At 42.5% G+C, this 15,427-nt stretch overlaps 1 protein-coding gene across 1 annotated transcript; it reads right to left on the reverse strand.

Moving 5' to 3' along the window:
* On the reverse strand, window positions 1-10,793 carry ZNF483 (zinc finger protein 483). The gene is made up of 6 exons (XM_046023112.1): window positions 10,719-10,793; window positions 8,353-8,893; window positions 6,551-6,639; window positions 5,312-5,438; window positions 4,834-4,929; window positions 1-1,794 (listed from the first exon to the last, which is right to left on the reverse strand). Exons 2-6 carry the CDS (start codon window positions 8,738-8,740, stop codon window positions 248-250), a joined length of 2,247 nt encoding a protein of 748 aa, XP_045879068.1. The 5' UTR covers window positions 8,741-8,893; window positions 10,719-10,793; the 3' UTR covers window positions 1-247.
* Between the last annotated feature and the right edge of the window lie 4,634 nt (window positions 10,794-15,427).

Genomic DNA, 15,427 nt, shown 5'->3' on the forward strand with positions numbered 1-15,427 from the left:
CCTTTCAGAATCATTGCACATCTCATCCTTTCTTCACTTTTTATCCGTTTGCCAACCCTACTTTACCAACCCTACTTAATGATCTACCAAAGAAGAGTGGTGAATGGCAAAAAGGGTTTTTCCCAGCTGCCAACCCATTAAAGTTGTAGCTACTGATCAATGTGGTGGTAGTTTCCACCCTGGGTTTTTAATAAGGGACAATTTGATGAGACTCCACCCCCCCAACCACCTTACTGTATTTCAAGAATTACTCTCCAGAATGAAATCCCCGATGTCTGATGAGGCCTGAGTTACTCTTAAATGTCTTTTCACATTCGTTACATTCATATTCTCTCCTTCCAGTATGGATTTTTAGGTGTTCCACAAGGATTGAGCTCCGGCTGAAGGTCGCACCACAGTAATTACATTCATAGGGCTTCTCTCCGGTATGAATCCGATGATGCTCGTTAAGAGATGAACTCTGACTGAAAGATTTCCCACATTCTTTACATTTATACGGCTTTACGCCAGTATGAATTCTCTGATGGCGACTGAGGAGTGAATGGGTAGGGAAGGCTTTCTCACACTGGTTACACTTATAGGGCTTTTCTCCTGAATGAAGTCGCTGATGATAAATGACGGACGTAAAATGGCTGAAAGTCATCCCGCAGTCATTACACAAATAGGGTTTTTCTCCAGTGTGGATCCTCTGATGTCGCGTAAGGCAAGAATTCTGTCTAAAGGCTTTTCCACATTCACCGCATTTATAGGGCTTCTCTCCAGTATGAATCCTCTGATGTTTGGAAAGGGACGAGCTGTGACTGAAGGACTTTCCGCAGTTGTTACACGTGTAGGGTTTCTCTCCGGTATGAATTCGCTGATGTTGAATAAGAGAGGAACTGTCACTGAAGGGTCTCCCGCATTCTTTACATTTATAGGGTTTTTCTCCAGTATGAACTCTCTGATGTTTGATGAGGTGGGCACTCAGGGTGAAGGCTTTTCCACAATCATCACATTTGTAGGGTTTCTCTCCGCTATGGGTTCTGTGGTGTGGCGTGAGGGATGAACTGTCACTGAAAGCTTTTCCACATTCATTGCACATGTAGGGTTTCTCTCCTGTGTGAATCCTCCTATGTTTGGTCAGTGAGGCACTATAGCCGAAGGCTTTTCCACATTTGCTACACTTATGGGTCTTCTCTCCCATCTCAGCTCCCTCATCTTTATCTAAGGTTGCGTCTTGATTTAAATTTCTCCAACATTTTTCACACAAAGGGGAGTTTTTTCTCTTAAGGGATGAGTTCCGTGTAAAGGTTACCCCACAATTACTGCATTTCTGGGTCTTCCCCCCAAAATGCATTTTCTGATGTTTCTGATGTTTCTGTTCGCTTAAGGATGAAGAGTGACCTAAGACTTTCCGGCCTTCGTTACATTTCCGTGGCTTCTCTCCAGCGTGTTCTTTGCGGTTCAGAATAAGGTCTGAATGAAAACTGAAGGGTTTCTTGCATTCATTATACCTCCGAGACTTCTTCCTTAAGTAGACTCTCAGATGTTTAATTATTTCTGAGGTATGCTTGAAATTACTTCCAAAGGGGCTCTTTTCTGGGTCAAACTCCTCACCCTTACTGCCTCTCCCATGAGTTTTCTTTTGTGTGCCTGCAACTTGAGAATATTCCTTACTGCTACGTTTCCGGGACTCTCCCATCAGGCCATAATTACCACCCATTAGGCACCTTTCTATTATTTTATCTAAAGTTGATTCTTCTAGAACATCTTGATTTCGAGAGGATTCCTTCAATTCACCTCTAGGTTCACACTCTAAAAGAAATAACAAATAGAACGTCTCCCGTTGGCAATAAAGGAAGCTGTCCTCTTTGGGACTGAGACAGAGAAAGAGGTAGGAGTGACTATAAACAGTATGAATATTATCTTGGACGGTTTTCAGAATCTTAGGAAACAGAGAAGGAAAAAATAATATAGAGAAACTAGGTAAATGTAGGGGTTAAGAAAAATATTGGGGAAAATGAAAACTTTGTGCTTTATAGTTAGAATAAAGATGCATGTTCTCACCCTCATTTCAAATTTCTGTAATAGGCTCAAACTCATTCTCTTTAGAGCCAATCTATTTTCTTTCTAAATAATGACGACAGCACGAACATTTATTGAATACTTAGTAAAGGCCACCCCCCTGTATCAAGCACTCTGCTTGTATTTCCCTTAAGCTTCACAAAAGTCCTATGAAGTAGGTGCTGATATTATCCCGGTTTTGTGGGTGTGACAACCACACACACAGAGTAAGAGCAGGAGCAAGTAGCTTGCCCCAAGTCACATGTGTTGTGCGCAACAGAGCCAGATTTTTCGTCTGTTCTGACACCAAAGCCCATACTTTTGATCCCTATACCCACTGCTTCTCAAAGCAGCCGAATAGCACTAAATTTACAGAAAAATGGTAATCCCATCACAGATGTGCAGCATTGCCAAGGCCAAACTTTCAAAGGTTACAACAGTCAACCTTTGGGATACGCTCTAAGCGGGCATCCATCCACTGTTCCTCGCACACTACGGTATTTCAGTCCTATTCTTTCAGTCTTCGTCCTACCTCAAGTGCAGTCCCGTGGCACCTTCCGGAACAGAAACACCCAGGGCCTCAGGTTTAAGTCCCACAATTCCCACAGATTTCTCCAATATCATACTCTAATTACCCTCTCTTTAGAACTTGAACCGCATTATTCAACTTGGCTCTTAATCATGAGATCACACCATCACTTTCATAAACCTATTTTTTTAAAGAGTTAACTATAAAGCACAAAATTCTATTCCCCAGAAGTTAACCATTATTAAAAATTCTGTGCATTTTTTTAAAAGATTTATTTTAGAAAGAGAGACAGCAGGGGGGAGGAGTAGAAGGAGAGTGTAAAAGAAACTCAAGCAGACTTCACACTGAATGAGAGGCTCGATGCGGGGCTCGATCTTACAACCCTGAGATCATGACCTGAGTCGAAACCAAGAGTTGGAAGTTTAACCAACTAAGCTACTCAGGTGTCTCAGTACTATTGCTTTAAATGTATATTTCATCACTGATCAATGACTTGAAACTTTTTTTCAAATTTGCAGCAATTTAAAGTTTAGTGTTGTCAGTTATTTTTAATTTTGTCATCTATCTGCTCAAGTTCTTCACCCATTTTTTTTTAACAGACTCAGCATTCCTTACTGATTTGCTTAAGTATTTTATTAAATTATAGTTATAATTTAATTATATAATATTAAATTATTTATTTATTAATAATAATAAATTAAAATATTTATTAAATTATTAAATTATAGTTATCGACTATAATCTTCTATCTGTTGTAAGTTAACTTTTTAAACAAGTTGTACATCTACATAATGCTTCTCGGGAGTGGGGGGCATATTTATACCATTTATATTAAAAAATAATATCCTGGGGCGCCTGGGTGGCTCAGTGGGTTAAAGCCTCTGCCTTCAGCTCAGGTCATGATCTCAGGGTCCTGGGATCGAGCCCCACATCGGGCTCTCTGCTCAGCAGGGAGCCTGCTTCCCCCTCTCTCTCTGCCTGCCTCTCTGCCTACTTGTGATCTCTCTCTCTCTCTCTGTCAAATAAATAAATAAAAATCTTAAAAAAAAAAATAATATCCTTTATTTGGGTACATATACTGAAAACAACCAATAGTCTGACTTTGGTTAAGATGAAATAGAGCTAAGTGAAATTATTGGTTTTCTCTTAAAAAATAATGTACTGATATATAAGCAATAACATATTTTTTAACTATAAACTTAGTATATTTGTTGTTAAATTTTAAGGTAAGAGAAGGATGAAGAAAAAATGTAATCCCTCAGAGATAACCACGATTAACAGGAATGTTCTCCAGACATTAAAAAAAAAAACTATATTTACATATTTTTAAAAAATTAAATTATATCTATATATTTAGATATATACGTGTATATAAACATTTTTTTCCTTTTAACAAAAATGAGATTATACTCTCCAGGCTGTCCACTGGATGAATTCCTACTTATCCTTCAAGATTCAACTTAAATGTTAAGTAAGCCATTGTTCCTGTGTTCCCCATTCATCCCATTACTAATACTGTGTGGTTTGATATCCATATTATGGCGCACCCAGAAATGCACTGCTCAGATCTCCAACTCTGCGGTGCTTACTTAGCCCCCATGGCCCCCACTTTCCCATAGCTGCTCCCAATCAACGGCAAGTACAGCAGGGACACAAGCAGGCCCAGAGACACAGGACTCCAGAAAGGGGACTCCGGCTGGTGAACTCTTCTTTGGCCTTGCCAAAACTTTATTAAATGGCACATCAGGTGCCTGGGTGGCTCAATGGGTTAAGTGTCTGCCTTCGGCTCAGGTCATGATCCCAGGGTCCTGGGATCGAGCCCCATGTCAGGCTCCCTGCTCAGTGGGGAGTCTGCTTCTCCCTTTCCCTCTGCCCCTGCCCTCATGCTCTCCCACTCTCAAATTAATCTTTAAAAAACAAAACACTGCACATCAATCTAAGACACTTCCTACCCAACCTTCCTTTCTTCCCTCTCTCATTCACAGGTGTTACACTCACCGTATGCTCTCACCAGACTCCCCATTTTCCTTCACTGCAATTCTCCCCAGTAAGTCCCTGGCATAGCCAATCAAGTCTTGGCATCTACTTCTCAGAGGACCTAAATGAATGGTCTCTCCAATAAAATGAATATCCCAGGAAGGCAAGTGGTCTATTCTAATCACCTTCTATTTAAGCATCTAACCCACCCAATATTTCAAAGGCTCTTCACAAATGACTTGGCTAAGCAACTCTTTTAATTTCTTTGCTTTTCATCAACTCACCTGGTCTGGAGCCTTTTGAGATTTCTTTTTCCAGCAGCCATGGCAGTTCAACCCACTTAAACTGGGAAATCAAATCTAATTTGGAAACTGGAAAGCCTGCTCATAGAGAAAAGAATAAAAAAATGACTGTTTCTACACAGGGCAAAGATGTTCCAACATTCATACACAGCCTCTGGTTCTCCACGAAAGAGAAGATGCTGTCAAATACAGACATAATTCCTGGAAAATCAGGAGGAACTGGGGAAGGTATGTCTTGATGGCAGCACAGTGATACTCAACATTTCCAGTTCAATGAAGCAGAAATTCTTTTTTTTTTAGAGAAAACACTGTAGAAAAGTACATTGTCAGAAATCATTTTTAGGATTAGTCTTATCAACTCTGCATGCCCAGCCAATAAGGTTAATAGCACTTATCTTTCAATGATAGTGGACAAAAAGATATACAGCTTATACACTACATCATAAAGAGATATCTTTACCCAGAAACTCTAGGCTCCTATAGTTCTCCAGCAGCACTTCCTTATAGAGTTCCTTCTGAAAAGGCTCCAGCCTCCTCCACTCTCCTCTGGAAAAGCTCACAACCACATCCTTGATCGTCATGGATTCCTAACGAACACACAAAATACAGTCTTTTTGCACTGGATTAACACTCACGGGTTCTAGGGTTTAGGAAGTGGGCACATTTTGGACAGCCATTATCAGTCTACTATAGCAGTATTGATTACTACTGTGAATTAGAATTTTTTTTCAGAGTGCCTGGGTGGCTTAGTTAGTTAAGCGTCTGCCTTTGGCTCAGGTCATGATCCCAGTGCTGGATCTGGGTTCCCTGCTCAGTGAGGAGCATTCTTCATTCTCCCCTCTGCTCGTGCATGTGTGTGCTCATGTGTACTCTCTCTCAAAGAAAATCTTTATAAAAATAATTTTTTTCTAAGTGATTTGTAACTGTTGCAAATTATTCTAATTGATTTGTAATTAGCCACTTTTCTCAGTTATTATGAGTTTTAGTACTTGTTGATTCTCAGAGGTTTTCCAAATAGACCATGTTATCTGCAAATAACACACATTTGTCTTTTTCATCTCAATACTTACCTCATTCCCTTCTTATCTTACTGCTTTGGTTAGAATAGTAAAAACTACTCACTAACAACAGCATGATTAGACATCCTTATCTTTTTATAGGCATTGTGAGAGCTGCTTTTTATTTTCCAATACCGTTCAGCTGGAGACTTTTTTTTTAATTGCATTAAGGAAATATAATTCTATTTCCACTTGACCAATTTTATCAAGAATAACTAGAATTTTAGTAAACTTTTTTTTGTTGTTTTTCTTAAGAATCAGACTTGTGACACATTCTGGTAACTCAAATAAAACAGCACCTAAAGAATGAGTTTGAAGCATGTGAAGGAAACTGTCTTCATGATTCTAATATCTTTATACCACTCCGTAGGAGCTCAGTAAGTATTCACTTAAGAATGAAAACCAGTGATGGGCACCTGGGTGGCTCAGTGGGTTAAGCCGCTGCCTTCGGCTCAGGTCATGATCTCGGGGTCCTGGGATCGAGTCCCATATCGGGCTCTCTGCTCAGCAGGGGGCCTGCTTCCCTTCCTCTCTCTCTGCCTGCCTCTCTTGTGATTTCTCTCTGTCAAATAAATAAATAAAATCTTTAAAAAAAAAAAAAAAAAAAAAAAAAGAATGAAAACCAGTGAAAGGAAGCTTACCCGGGACTCAGTACTTGGAAGGACAGAAACCATTTTATTTTCTTCAGGGTTCTCCTCTTGGGAAATAACAGACTCTTGAGAGACCGGATCTAGGAAGAGGGGAAAGGACACTCTAGTCTTTCAAATGCATTCCTCAGACTAGAAACTCTTACACATGCTTTTCTGCAGAAAAAGGTCAGAAGAAACAAAGTTTTTCCCACTCCTATTAAAACACAGATAAAAGCCACATACACGCTCTTTTAAAAATCCAAGCTTATCCCCCTCTTCCATAAAATAGCCTTCAATTGCTAAGCTCACAATAATTGGTTTCATTCAATCCACACGCCTACAGTTTAAATGTGTTTTATTTGCACAATAGGTATCTGAAAAATAGTTGTAGGCTCTATTAAGGTAAAACAACATATTCATTTAATTTGTATTAATTTGTTTTATTCACATTAATTTGTTTTTCTTCATACTCCTAGCACAATGACTTGCAAAGAGTCACTTCTTTTTTTTTTTTTTTTTTTTTTTAAGAGTCACTTCTTGAATGAAAGCACCAAGGTGGTCTCAGGAACACACTCCTCTCCTGGGGTTGCCAGCAGATGCCTAAAGATGGAAATCAGGAACCTGAACATATCAACTAAATATATTACATACCCTGAGATGTCAAGAGCTCTTCTTCTGATAAGGGTTAAGCATTTTTTAAATCACGCTTTACTTTATGAAAAGAATTTTAGCTTATTGATTAGATAATCGAAAGGAATTAAGAATCAGAATTACACAGAAGAGACTCTTAAGGTAACTGTTCTTACAGAATGCTACCGCAATAAATTCACGAGCTTCTTTATTGCTAGGGGCTTCCACTAAGAGGCCCTAATTTTGGAGAAGCACTGTGTTGCCAAGACAGGTAAGTCAGAGGTCAGGCAATCCCAAGGTTGAACATACCAATTAGCTGCGTGACCACAGTTTAACTCTGCGGAGGTAAATGCCATTTCCCTATCCGGGAACTCTAGGTAGAATAATGCAAACTGTCCCACATATGTACTGAGAGCTTTACGGTAGTTTATCTGATACACATGCTGGGGACATGGGCAGCATATTAGAGGAATTTTATAAAAGCTGGACCCCATGCCCTCAAAGGGCTATCCACCCCATAAGTCTATCAATATTTTATGATGATATGTTATGATTCAGTTTATAGTTTATACATTGGTATGTGTATAGTAACGAAATTTTAATGTTGGTCAGCGGCTCCGTTCCGGATGTTGCCCAGCACACATGGCTGTTTAAAATTTAAGATTCAATTCCTTATTTGTTCTGGTTACATTTCAGATGCTTAATGTGAAGCCCGAACAGTGCAGAATGCATTTCCATCATCGCAGACAGCAGGCGCCCCAATCTAGAAACCTGCTCCACGCACTTGGGAGGCAGGAGTTGAGACCTGCCCCGGACGGTGTGCCTGTGACTCCAAATGTGTGCAGGTCATTTCCTTCGCTCCCATGTGCTAAGAGTCCCTTTTACTCAAGGCTGAAAGGAAAGAACTTAGTATTATACCTTATCATATTTAACCCCACATAAAAGACCAAGCAGGTGGGAATCTCTTTCCACGTTTTTAAAGAAAAGAAAAAAAAAAAAAAAAGAAGGCTCCAAGAGGTTACGTAGCTTGCCCAAGATTACACAGTAAAAGGCAGGACTGATTCAGAGCCAGTCCCACCCCCAAACCGAGACTCTTTCAGCAATCAATTGCTTTCTCTGGAGGAGTTTACTTTCACACCCTGAGGAGATCGCACCCGCTTCCTCCCACCATCTATAAATCTCACCTTCCTTTGCTTCAAGTACTTGGGTCAAATCCTCTATCAGGGTCACCACTTCCTCACTATTCTCAGGATGTTGGGACTTTACCCAAATCCTGATCTCCCCAGGCAAAATGGTCAGGAATTGCTCAAACACCAAAAGCTCTAAAATCTGTTCTTTCGTGTGGATGTCTGGTCTCAGCCACTGAATGCAGAGATCCCAGAGCTGATTTAGGGCTTTTCTGGGTCCAGCCACTTCTGAGTAACAAAACCACCTGAATCTCTGTCTGAAAGTCTCTGGGTCTTTACTGTCTCCTCTCAGGATAGTTTCTTGATCCCCAGGAGTATCCATTCTTAGGACCTTGCTTGGTTCACTTGAGGCCAGGGTCTGAGGGTCTGGGGAGATGGCTGTCATCTTATTCAAGGATACTACAGCTTGCACTGTGGGTCAGCAGCAGGAATCCAATTCCCTTTAGACTCTAGTTGAATGATCAGTACAGTCCACCAACAGGCACTATAGACAGCGAAATATCAAGAGTTCCAAGCATTCAGCTTAGTCTTGCAGAAACTGTCAAAAAACAGAAGACATTGAGTAAAACAAATTATTACTCCTATAAAGCATTGTTCCTGGTTTGGTTCAGATGTATGCAGACATACACAGAAGGCCTAGAACAGCCCTGCCCAGCCGCTACATCCAAGGTCTAGGTGAGAAGCAGAGGAGTTGTTGAGCTAATTAAAGATACCCTGCGGGGCACCTGGGTGGCTCAGTGGGTTAAAGCCTCTGCCTTTAGCTCAGGTAATGATCTCAGGGTCCTGGGATCGAGCCCCACATGCCGGGGGGGGGGGGGGGGTTGTCTCTGCTCAGCAGGGAGCCTGCTTCCCTTCCTCTCTCTCTGCCTGCCTCTACCTACTTGTGATCTCTGTCAAATGAAAAATAAAATCTTAAAATAAAAATAAGATACCCTCCAAGAAAACAATTTCTTCAGACTAAACACTCCTCATAAGCAAAACACATGAGAAAAGGCTCATTGCTACAAGAGAATCCAGACACAAATTTACTCAACATCTCCTGAACTGCTGCGGTGAAGGGTCTCCCATTTCCCACCAAGCCCTCAACTCACAAGCCTGATTTCTCCTGTTCACCTCTCAAATTTCTCACACAACCAGTAACCAAATTCTGGCAGTTTTATTTCCCAAGAACCTCTCCATTTTATCCTACTTAAACTACCCATGTACAGCTTTCTTCAATCCAGTCCCACACTGTAGCCTACTGATGCCTTCTAATATGCAAACCTGGGTCCTATCACCCCTCATCGGTCCCAAGGTAAAATTCAAATGCGGAGGCCAGGCACGAAGATCAGACACCCTGCCCTGAAGACCTCACCTCTTGAGCTCTAGCTACTGGATGGGTGCTGCAGCCAGAAAAAACAACGTCCCCGTTCCTGCACACCCTCTATCCTTTGCACCCAGCCATTCTCTCTCCTTGGAAGCTGCCTTCTTTCCCTCTCCTATCAAACTTTTACTCATCCGTTAAAACTTGACTCCTTTCAACGGTCACCTCTTGTACAAAGCCTCCTCTGATCCCCAAGTGCTTTTTTGCACTGAACCCATCCTGTGTTACATGCGTTCTTTCATTCTGCAAATAACTGGCCATCAGGACACTACGGAGACACGCGTGGACAGATCAGGTAGGGTCCCCACCCTCCGATAACCCCCAGGAAATGACAATTCAGCCTGAGCGAAATGCGCTACAATGCGGCAGGTGGAAGCACTCTCTCCCCGTTGCAACCATTACACTAGTCATTACCCACCTCCGAGCACAGCCCGGCACACACGTATGCATGACGTCACTTACTCCTCCGCCAAATATTAAGCGCCAACCGAGTACCTGCACCGCGCTGCACCGCACCTGGGGCTGTGCGGTGACGAAGACACTCGTCTCGGTCTCCAGGGAGCTACAACAGAGGCTCCGCGAAAATGTGACGCAGGCAGAAAGAAGTTCTCAAAGGGAGGGGGGCGCTGAAGGCATTTTGGTCATCACGATTGGAAAGGATGAGCGCTACTGATACCTACCTGGAGGGTACAGCCAGGGATGCTGCTAAACAGCCTGCAGTCACCGCACAGCCCCCTTCCCTACGCACACACATCAAGGAATTTTCCCGCCCAAAATGTCCGCGTACCCAACTTTTAGGACCGTAGGCGCAGGGAAGGGATGGAGAAAAGCTCCGTCATTCAGGACAGTGCCCACCTCCGCCCCGAAGCTGCGGCATCGGGAGTGCACGGAGAGGTCGCTCGGCTCCCCACCCACGCTCCACCCACGCCGCCCCGGGAGCATCCTTGGAGCCGGCGAGCTGGCCGCGGCCCGGAAATCAGGGGCCCGGGACAACCGCTACCTGCATCAGCACTCGCAGTCAGGACCAAAGCCACCGCAATGAGCTTCTCGAAACTGGTCCTGCAGGACCTGCGCGCGCAAGCCAGCGAGTGGCCACTGCGCCTGCGTAAAGGCGCAGAACTACGATTCCCGGAATGCGTTTGTCACCGCTTTGCGAAAGTCCTGTGTTTTCCATAGGCTCCCACCTGGCCTGTTGCGCATGGTCATTGGGAAACGACTGGTGGGCTCGGCCACAGAATTATTGCTGCGCCAGAGGCCTAAAGGCCTGGAACCATCTCAGGTTTTTAGATTTATGATGCTCGGTCTCCTTGGTAACGTCAAACCATCCCTCCTCCTTCTCTTTACCCTTCCCTGAAATCCAGGCAGGGAAAACCCACAGCAGAAGCAAATTAGTGATGCATTCAGTGTAAGCCATAGTTAATGCCGCAAGTTGCATTTGAACGAATACTAATTTCATGATTTTAACACCAGCCACCATGCTCCAAATCACCATCATGCCTCCCGGATCATTGCAATAGCCTATTGAATGCACTTTTCTGATCTTGTCAATTCTTTACACTACAGCCAGAGAGATGGTTAAAAACGCGAAACAGACTATGTCTCTTCTCTCCTTAAAGCCCTGCAAAGGCTTCTCATACCACTCAGAGTGAAAACCCAAATTTTAGTGGCTTAAAAAGCTTGATAGAATCTGCTCACCCATGACCTCCTTGATCTCTTCCTAGAATTCCCTGCTCCAGTCACAAAGGTCTCCTTGCTCTCCCTCTTCTTCCAACCTGCCTGGCATTTCTGGCTGCGTGCTCCTCCAGTAGGTAGCCCTGTGGCTCACTCTTCTACCCCTTAATATCTTCTCCATGAAGCTCTATCACCACACTGCTAAAATTGGAACCCCACCCCTCCCCACTCCTGTTTCTCCTTCTAACATACAATTTTCTTATTTATTTCCTATTGTCTATCTTGTTTTTATGTTTTGTTGTCTGTCTTTTTCACTAGAATATCAGTTCCACAAGAGTAAGGATTTTTATCTGGTTTGTTCCATGAGACACAATCTCCAGGCCTTCTAACAGTACCTGGTGCATAGTAAGGCTTAGGAGATTTGTTGAATTTATGAATGGGCACTTGCCTGGATTCCTGGGGGCATAGCAAAAAGGGCTAGGGGGCTGCAGAAGGATTGTTTGGAGGCTGCAGAAGGATTGTTTGGAGGGTTCTAATAACGATATGACTTTTAGAGGGGTGGAGTTGGGAGAGAAAAACATTCTAGCTTGAAAGACCCCGAGTCTTTAAAAAGATAGAGTAAGCTCAACTAAATGAACCGCTGGGTTCATCTCACAGGCAGCAAGGCAAGCTGAAGAAACTCCCACAGTCAAAAAGAAGCTATCCCAGTCCCAGGTCTGAGTACATGTTCTTCTCCTCTACCCGTCTCTTCTTGTCAGGCTGAAAATCGGACATCAAGGAGAAGCTGGAGAAAGCAGAGGGACATGAAATAAAATTGGCTCTTAAGTTTAACTGGGCAAGTCAGAGAAACTCTAGTGGCTCTCATACTATATGCAGCTTAGAAGCACGGGGCATTCTTCATTTGAGTACAAATTTTAGGACCTTCCTCTCCACAACCCATTGTGGGTGAACCTTGGACAACACTACGCTAGTTGAAATATCCTGTAAGTAAGTGACATGCTACATACGAGTAAATTTCCAGGAGAAAAAAAATGACTCCTTCTTGGAACTGTGACCAAAGTGTAACATTTGATTAAATGCAACCATCATGGTAAAGAGTGGTGGATTGTACATCAGTAAAGCAAGAGAAAACCACAGATCAATTAGGTTCACTTGTAAGCAATGTGGTGGGATCTCTAGTCAGAGTAAGCATGGTAAGGAATACTTAATAAAATAAGTGGGGTTTTTGTTTGTTTTTTTAGCTGTTGTGGCTTCAGGATGGAGAAAAGATTGGAGAGAGAAAACTGGAGGCAAAAAGGCTAGTTTTATTAGGATGTTCTGCAATCATCCAGGTGGGACAATGATGGTGGTCTAAATGGTGATGAACTGAAAGAGATCCAGGACATGGTAGGGGTAGGATTTGGGTGATTTATTGCAAATACTGATGGGTGAGAACAAATGCACTGAATGGCAGGTTATATTTTGTAAAGATGGCTGCACTGATCTATTTCCCATCTAGATATATGTTGTTATACAGTGTGATGTTGCTGTCCTTCCAGTGAAAAGAAAATCTGCATCTTTCCCTTCAGTCTGGAGTGCTGAAATAGCTGACAAAATAGTTGCCTTCGCATTGTCTGTTCCCTCACATTTATTCACTTTTATTAAACATCTGAGGATACAAATGAATTGAATATGGTATGAGAGTTTAATGCAATTGGACACTAATAGTCAAGATGAAAAATGAATCACAATGGATTACTTAGTGCCTACTGTCTCATAAAAGACAGCATAGACGTTTCCCTGAGATTCATTTTCCTGCTACCAAATTCTAAGAAAAAGTATTCCTTGGATACAGGAAATTGGAAAACATCGTGGTCAATTTCTTCAAATGAATTTTATTTTTTAGAAATGAAAAAATGTTCCTAATGAAGTAAAATAGTTCAGTGAGCGTGAATAAAATCTTCAGGCAAAACCCTACCTCTGGAGGCTAGGGGATCCAACCGAGCCAAAGGAAACAAGGCACTGGGGAAGGTAGAAGAAATGGAGCGATACTTCAACATGATGAGGAGTGGTTATTTCCAACCTAGAATTCTGTCCCAGTCATCCTGGGTATTTCAGTTGGAGATTACAGAAATGTTTAGACATACAGGTCCCCAACGTTCGTCTCCTAGTCTCCCTGTCTCAGGAAGCTTCTAGATGAGAGATCTGCAAACTATGGTCTTTAGTCTGAATCACCCCACTGTTTTTTTTTAAATAAAGTTTTATTGGAACACGACCATGCTCCTTTGTTTCTGTAGTCGTCATGACTGCTCTCATTTTACAATGCCAGAGTTGAGTAGTTGTGACGGAAACTCTGTGGCCCACAATGCCTAAACTCTATATTAGTAAGCGCTTCACAGGAAAGGTTTGCTGATAAGGAACATAAAGAAATAGGGAGCGGAAATGATGAGGGTATCAGGCAAACTTCAGAAAGGGAGACAAGACGTGCCTCAGTGGCTGTCAGTAAAGTGTCCTACTTTGGCTCTGGTCTTGATCTCTAGGGGGTGGGAGTGCTGGGATGGAGCCTGACCTTGGCTCTTGGGCTCAAGTGAGGAGTCTGCCTGTCCCTCTGATCCTCCCCCTGCTCGTGCTCATGTGTGCACACACTCTCTCCAATAAATAAAATCTTTAAAAAATAAGGTAGAAGAATAATGAGTCAGGGTTGACAAGAGAGGATGGAGTTGCAAGAAATGTTTGATGTTTGAGAGATGTCAGAGAGGCTAAGCTGTCTTGAAAAGCTGCTAAATATGGTATAATACAGGGGGTGTGCAAAATGGGTGAAGATGATCAAAAGGTACAAACTTCCAATTACAAGATAATAATGTCCTAGGGATATAATGTACAGCATGGTGACTACAATTAACAAAACCTTGTGGTTTGAAAGTTGCTAAAAGAGTAGATCTTAAAATTCATCACAAGAAAACCTTTATGGGTGGTGATGGATGTTAACTAAGCTTACTGTCGTGATCATTTAGTAATATATACATATATTGTGTTGTATATCTAGAAGGAATATAATGCCATATGTCAGTTGTAGCTAAATTTTAAAAATTCATACATATGTACTAAGTTTCAGAAATTAAATTCTTTGGGGCGCCTGGGTGGCTCAGTGGGTTAAAGTCTCTGCCTTTGGCTCAGGTCGTGATCCCAGAGTCCTGGGATCGAGCCCCACATCGGGCTCTCTGCTCAGCGGGGAGCCTGCTTCCTCCTCTCTCTCTCTCTGCCTGCCTCTCCCCCTACTTGAGATCTCTGTCTATCAAATAAATAAATAAAAATCTTTAAAAAAATTAAATTCTTTGAGGTGCCTGAGTGGCTCAGTCAGTTAAGCAGCTGCCTTTGGTTCTGACCATGATCCCAGGGTCCTGAACTGAGCTCTGCTTCGGGCTCCCTGCTCAGTGGGAAACCTGTTTCTCTCTCTCCCACTCCCCCTGCTTGTGTTCCCTCTCTCACTGTGTCTCTCTCTGTCAAATGAATAAATAAAATCTTTTTTTAAAATTACCTTTTAAAAAATAAAAAGTCTTTAGATGCTACATATATATATTTAATTATTTTAAATATTTTATTTTATTTATTTGACAGAGAGAGAGAGAGATCACAAGTAGGTGGAGAGGCAGGCAGAGAGGGGGGATGCCGGCTTCCTGCTGAGCAGAGAGCCTGATGTGGGGCTCGATCCCAGGACCCTGAGATCACGATCTGAGCCGAAAGCAGAGGCTTAACCCCTGAGCCCCCCAGGAGCCTATTTTTAAATTTTTAATTCAGTTTCAGGGTCACCTGGGTGGCTCAGTCAGTTAAGCGTCCACCTTAGGCTCAGGTCATGATCCCAGGGTCCTGGGATGGTCCCACACTGGGCTCTCTGCTGGGAAGGGAGCCTACTTCTCCCTCCCCCTCTTCTTGCTGTTCCCCCTCCTTGTATTCTCTCTCTCTCTGTCAAATAAATAAAATCTTTAAAAAATAAATTCAATTTCATTAACATATACTGTATTATTAGTTTCAGGGATAGAATTTAGTGCTATGTATATA

This window comes from Meles meles, chromosome 11 (assembly GCF_922984935.1).
Source record: "Meles meles chromosome 11, mMelMel3.1 paternal haplotype, whole genome shotgun sequence".
Lineage (NCBI taxonomy): Eukaryota > Metazoa > Chordata > Mammalia > Carnivora > Mustelidae > Meles > Meles meles.

Excerpts from the sequence above, each read along its gene's own strand:
- ZNF483 (XM_046023112.1), bottom strand. The coding sequence starts at position 8,740 with ATGACAGCCATCTCCCCAGACCCTCAGACCCTGGCCTCAAGTGAACCA. Across the intron at positions 4,930-5,311 it reads TAGGAGCCTAGAGTTTCTGG|GCTTTCCAGTTTCCAAATTA; the intron begins GTAAAGATATCT and ends CTCTATGAGCAG. Across the intron at positions 1,795-4,833 it reads CTCAAAAGGCTCCAGACCAG|AGTGTGAACCTAGAGGTGAA; the intron begins GTGAGTTGATGA and ends TATTTCTTTTAG.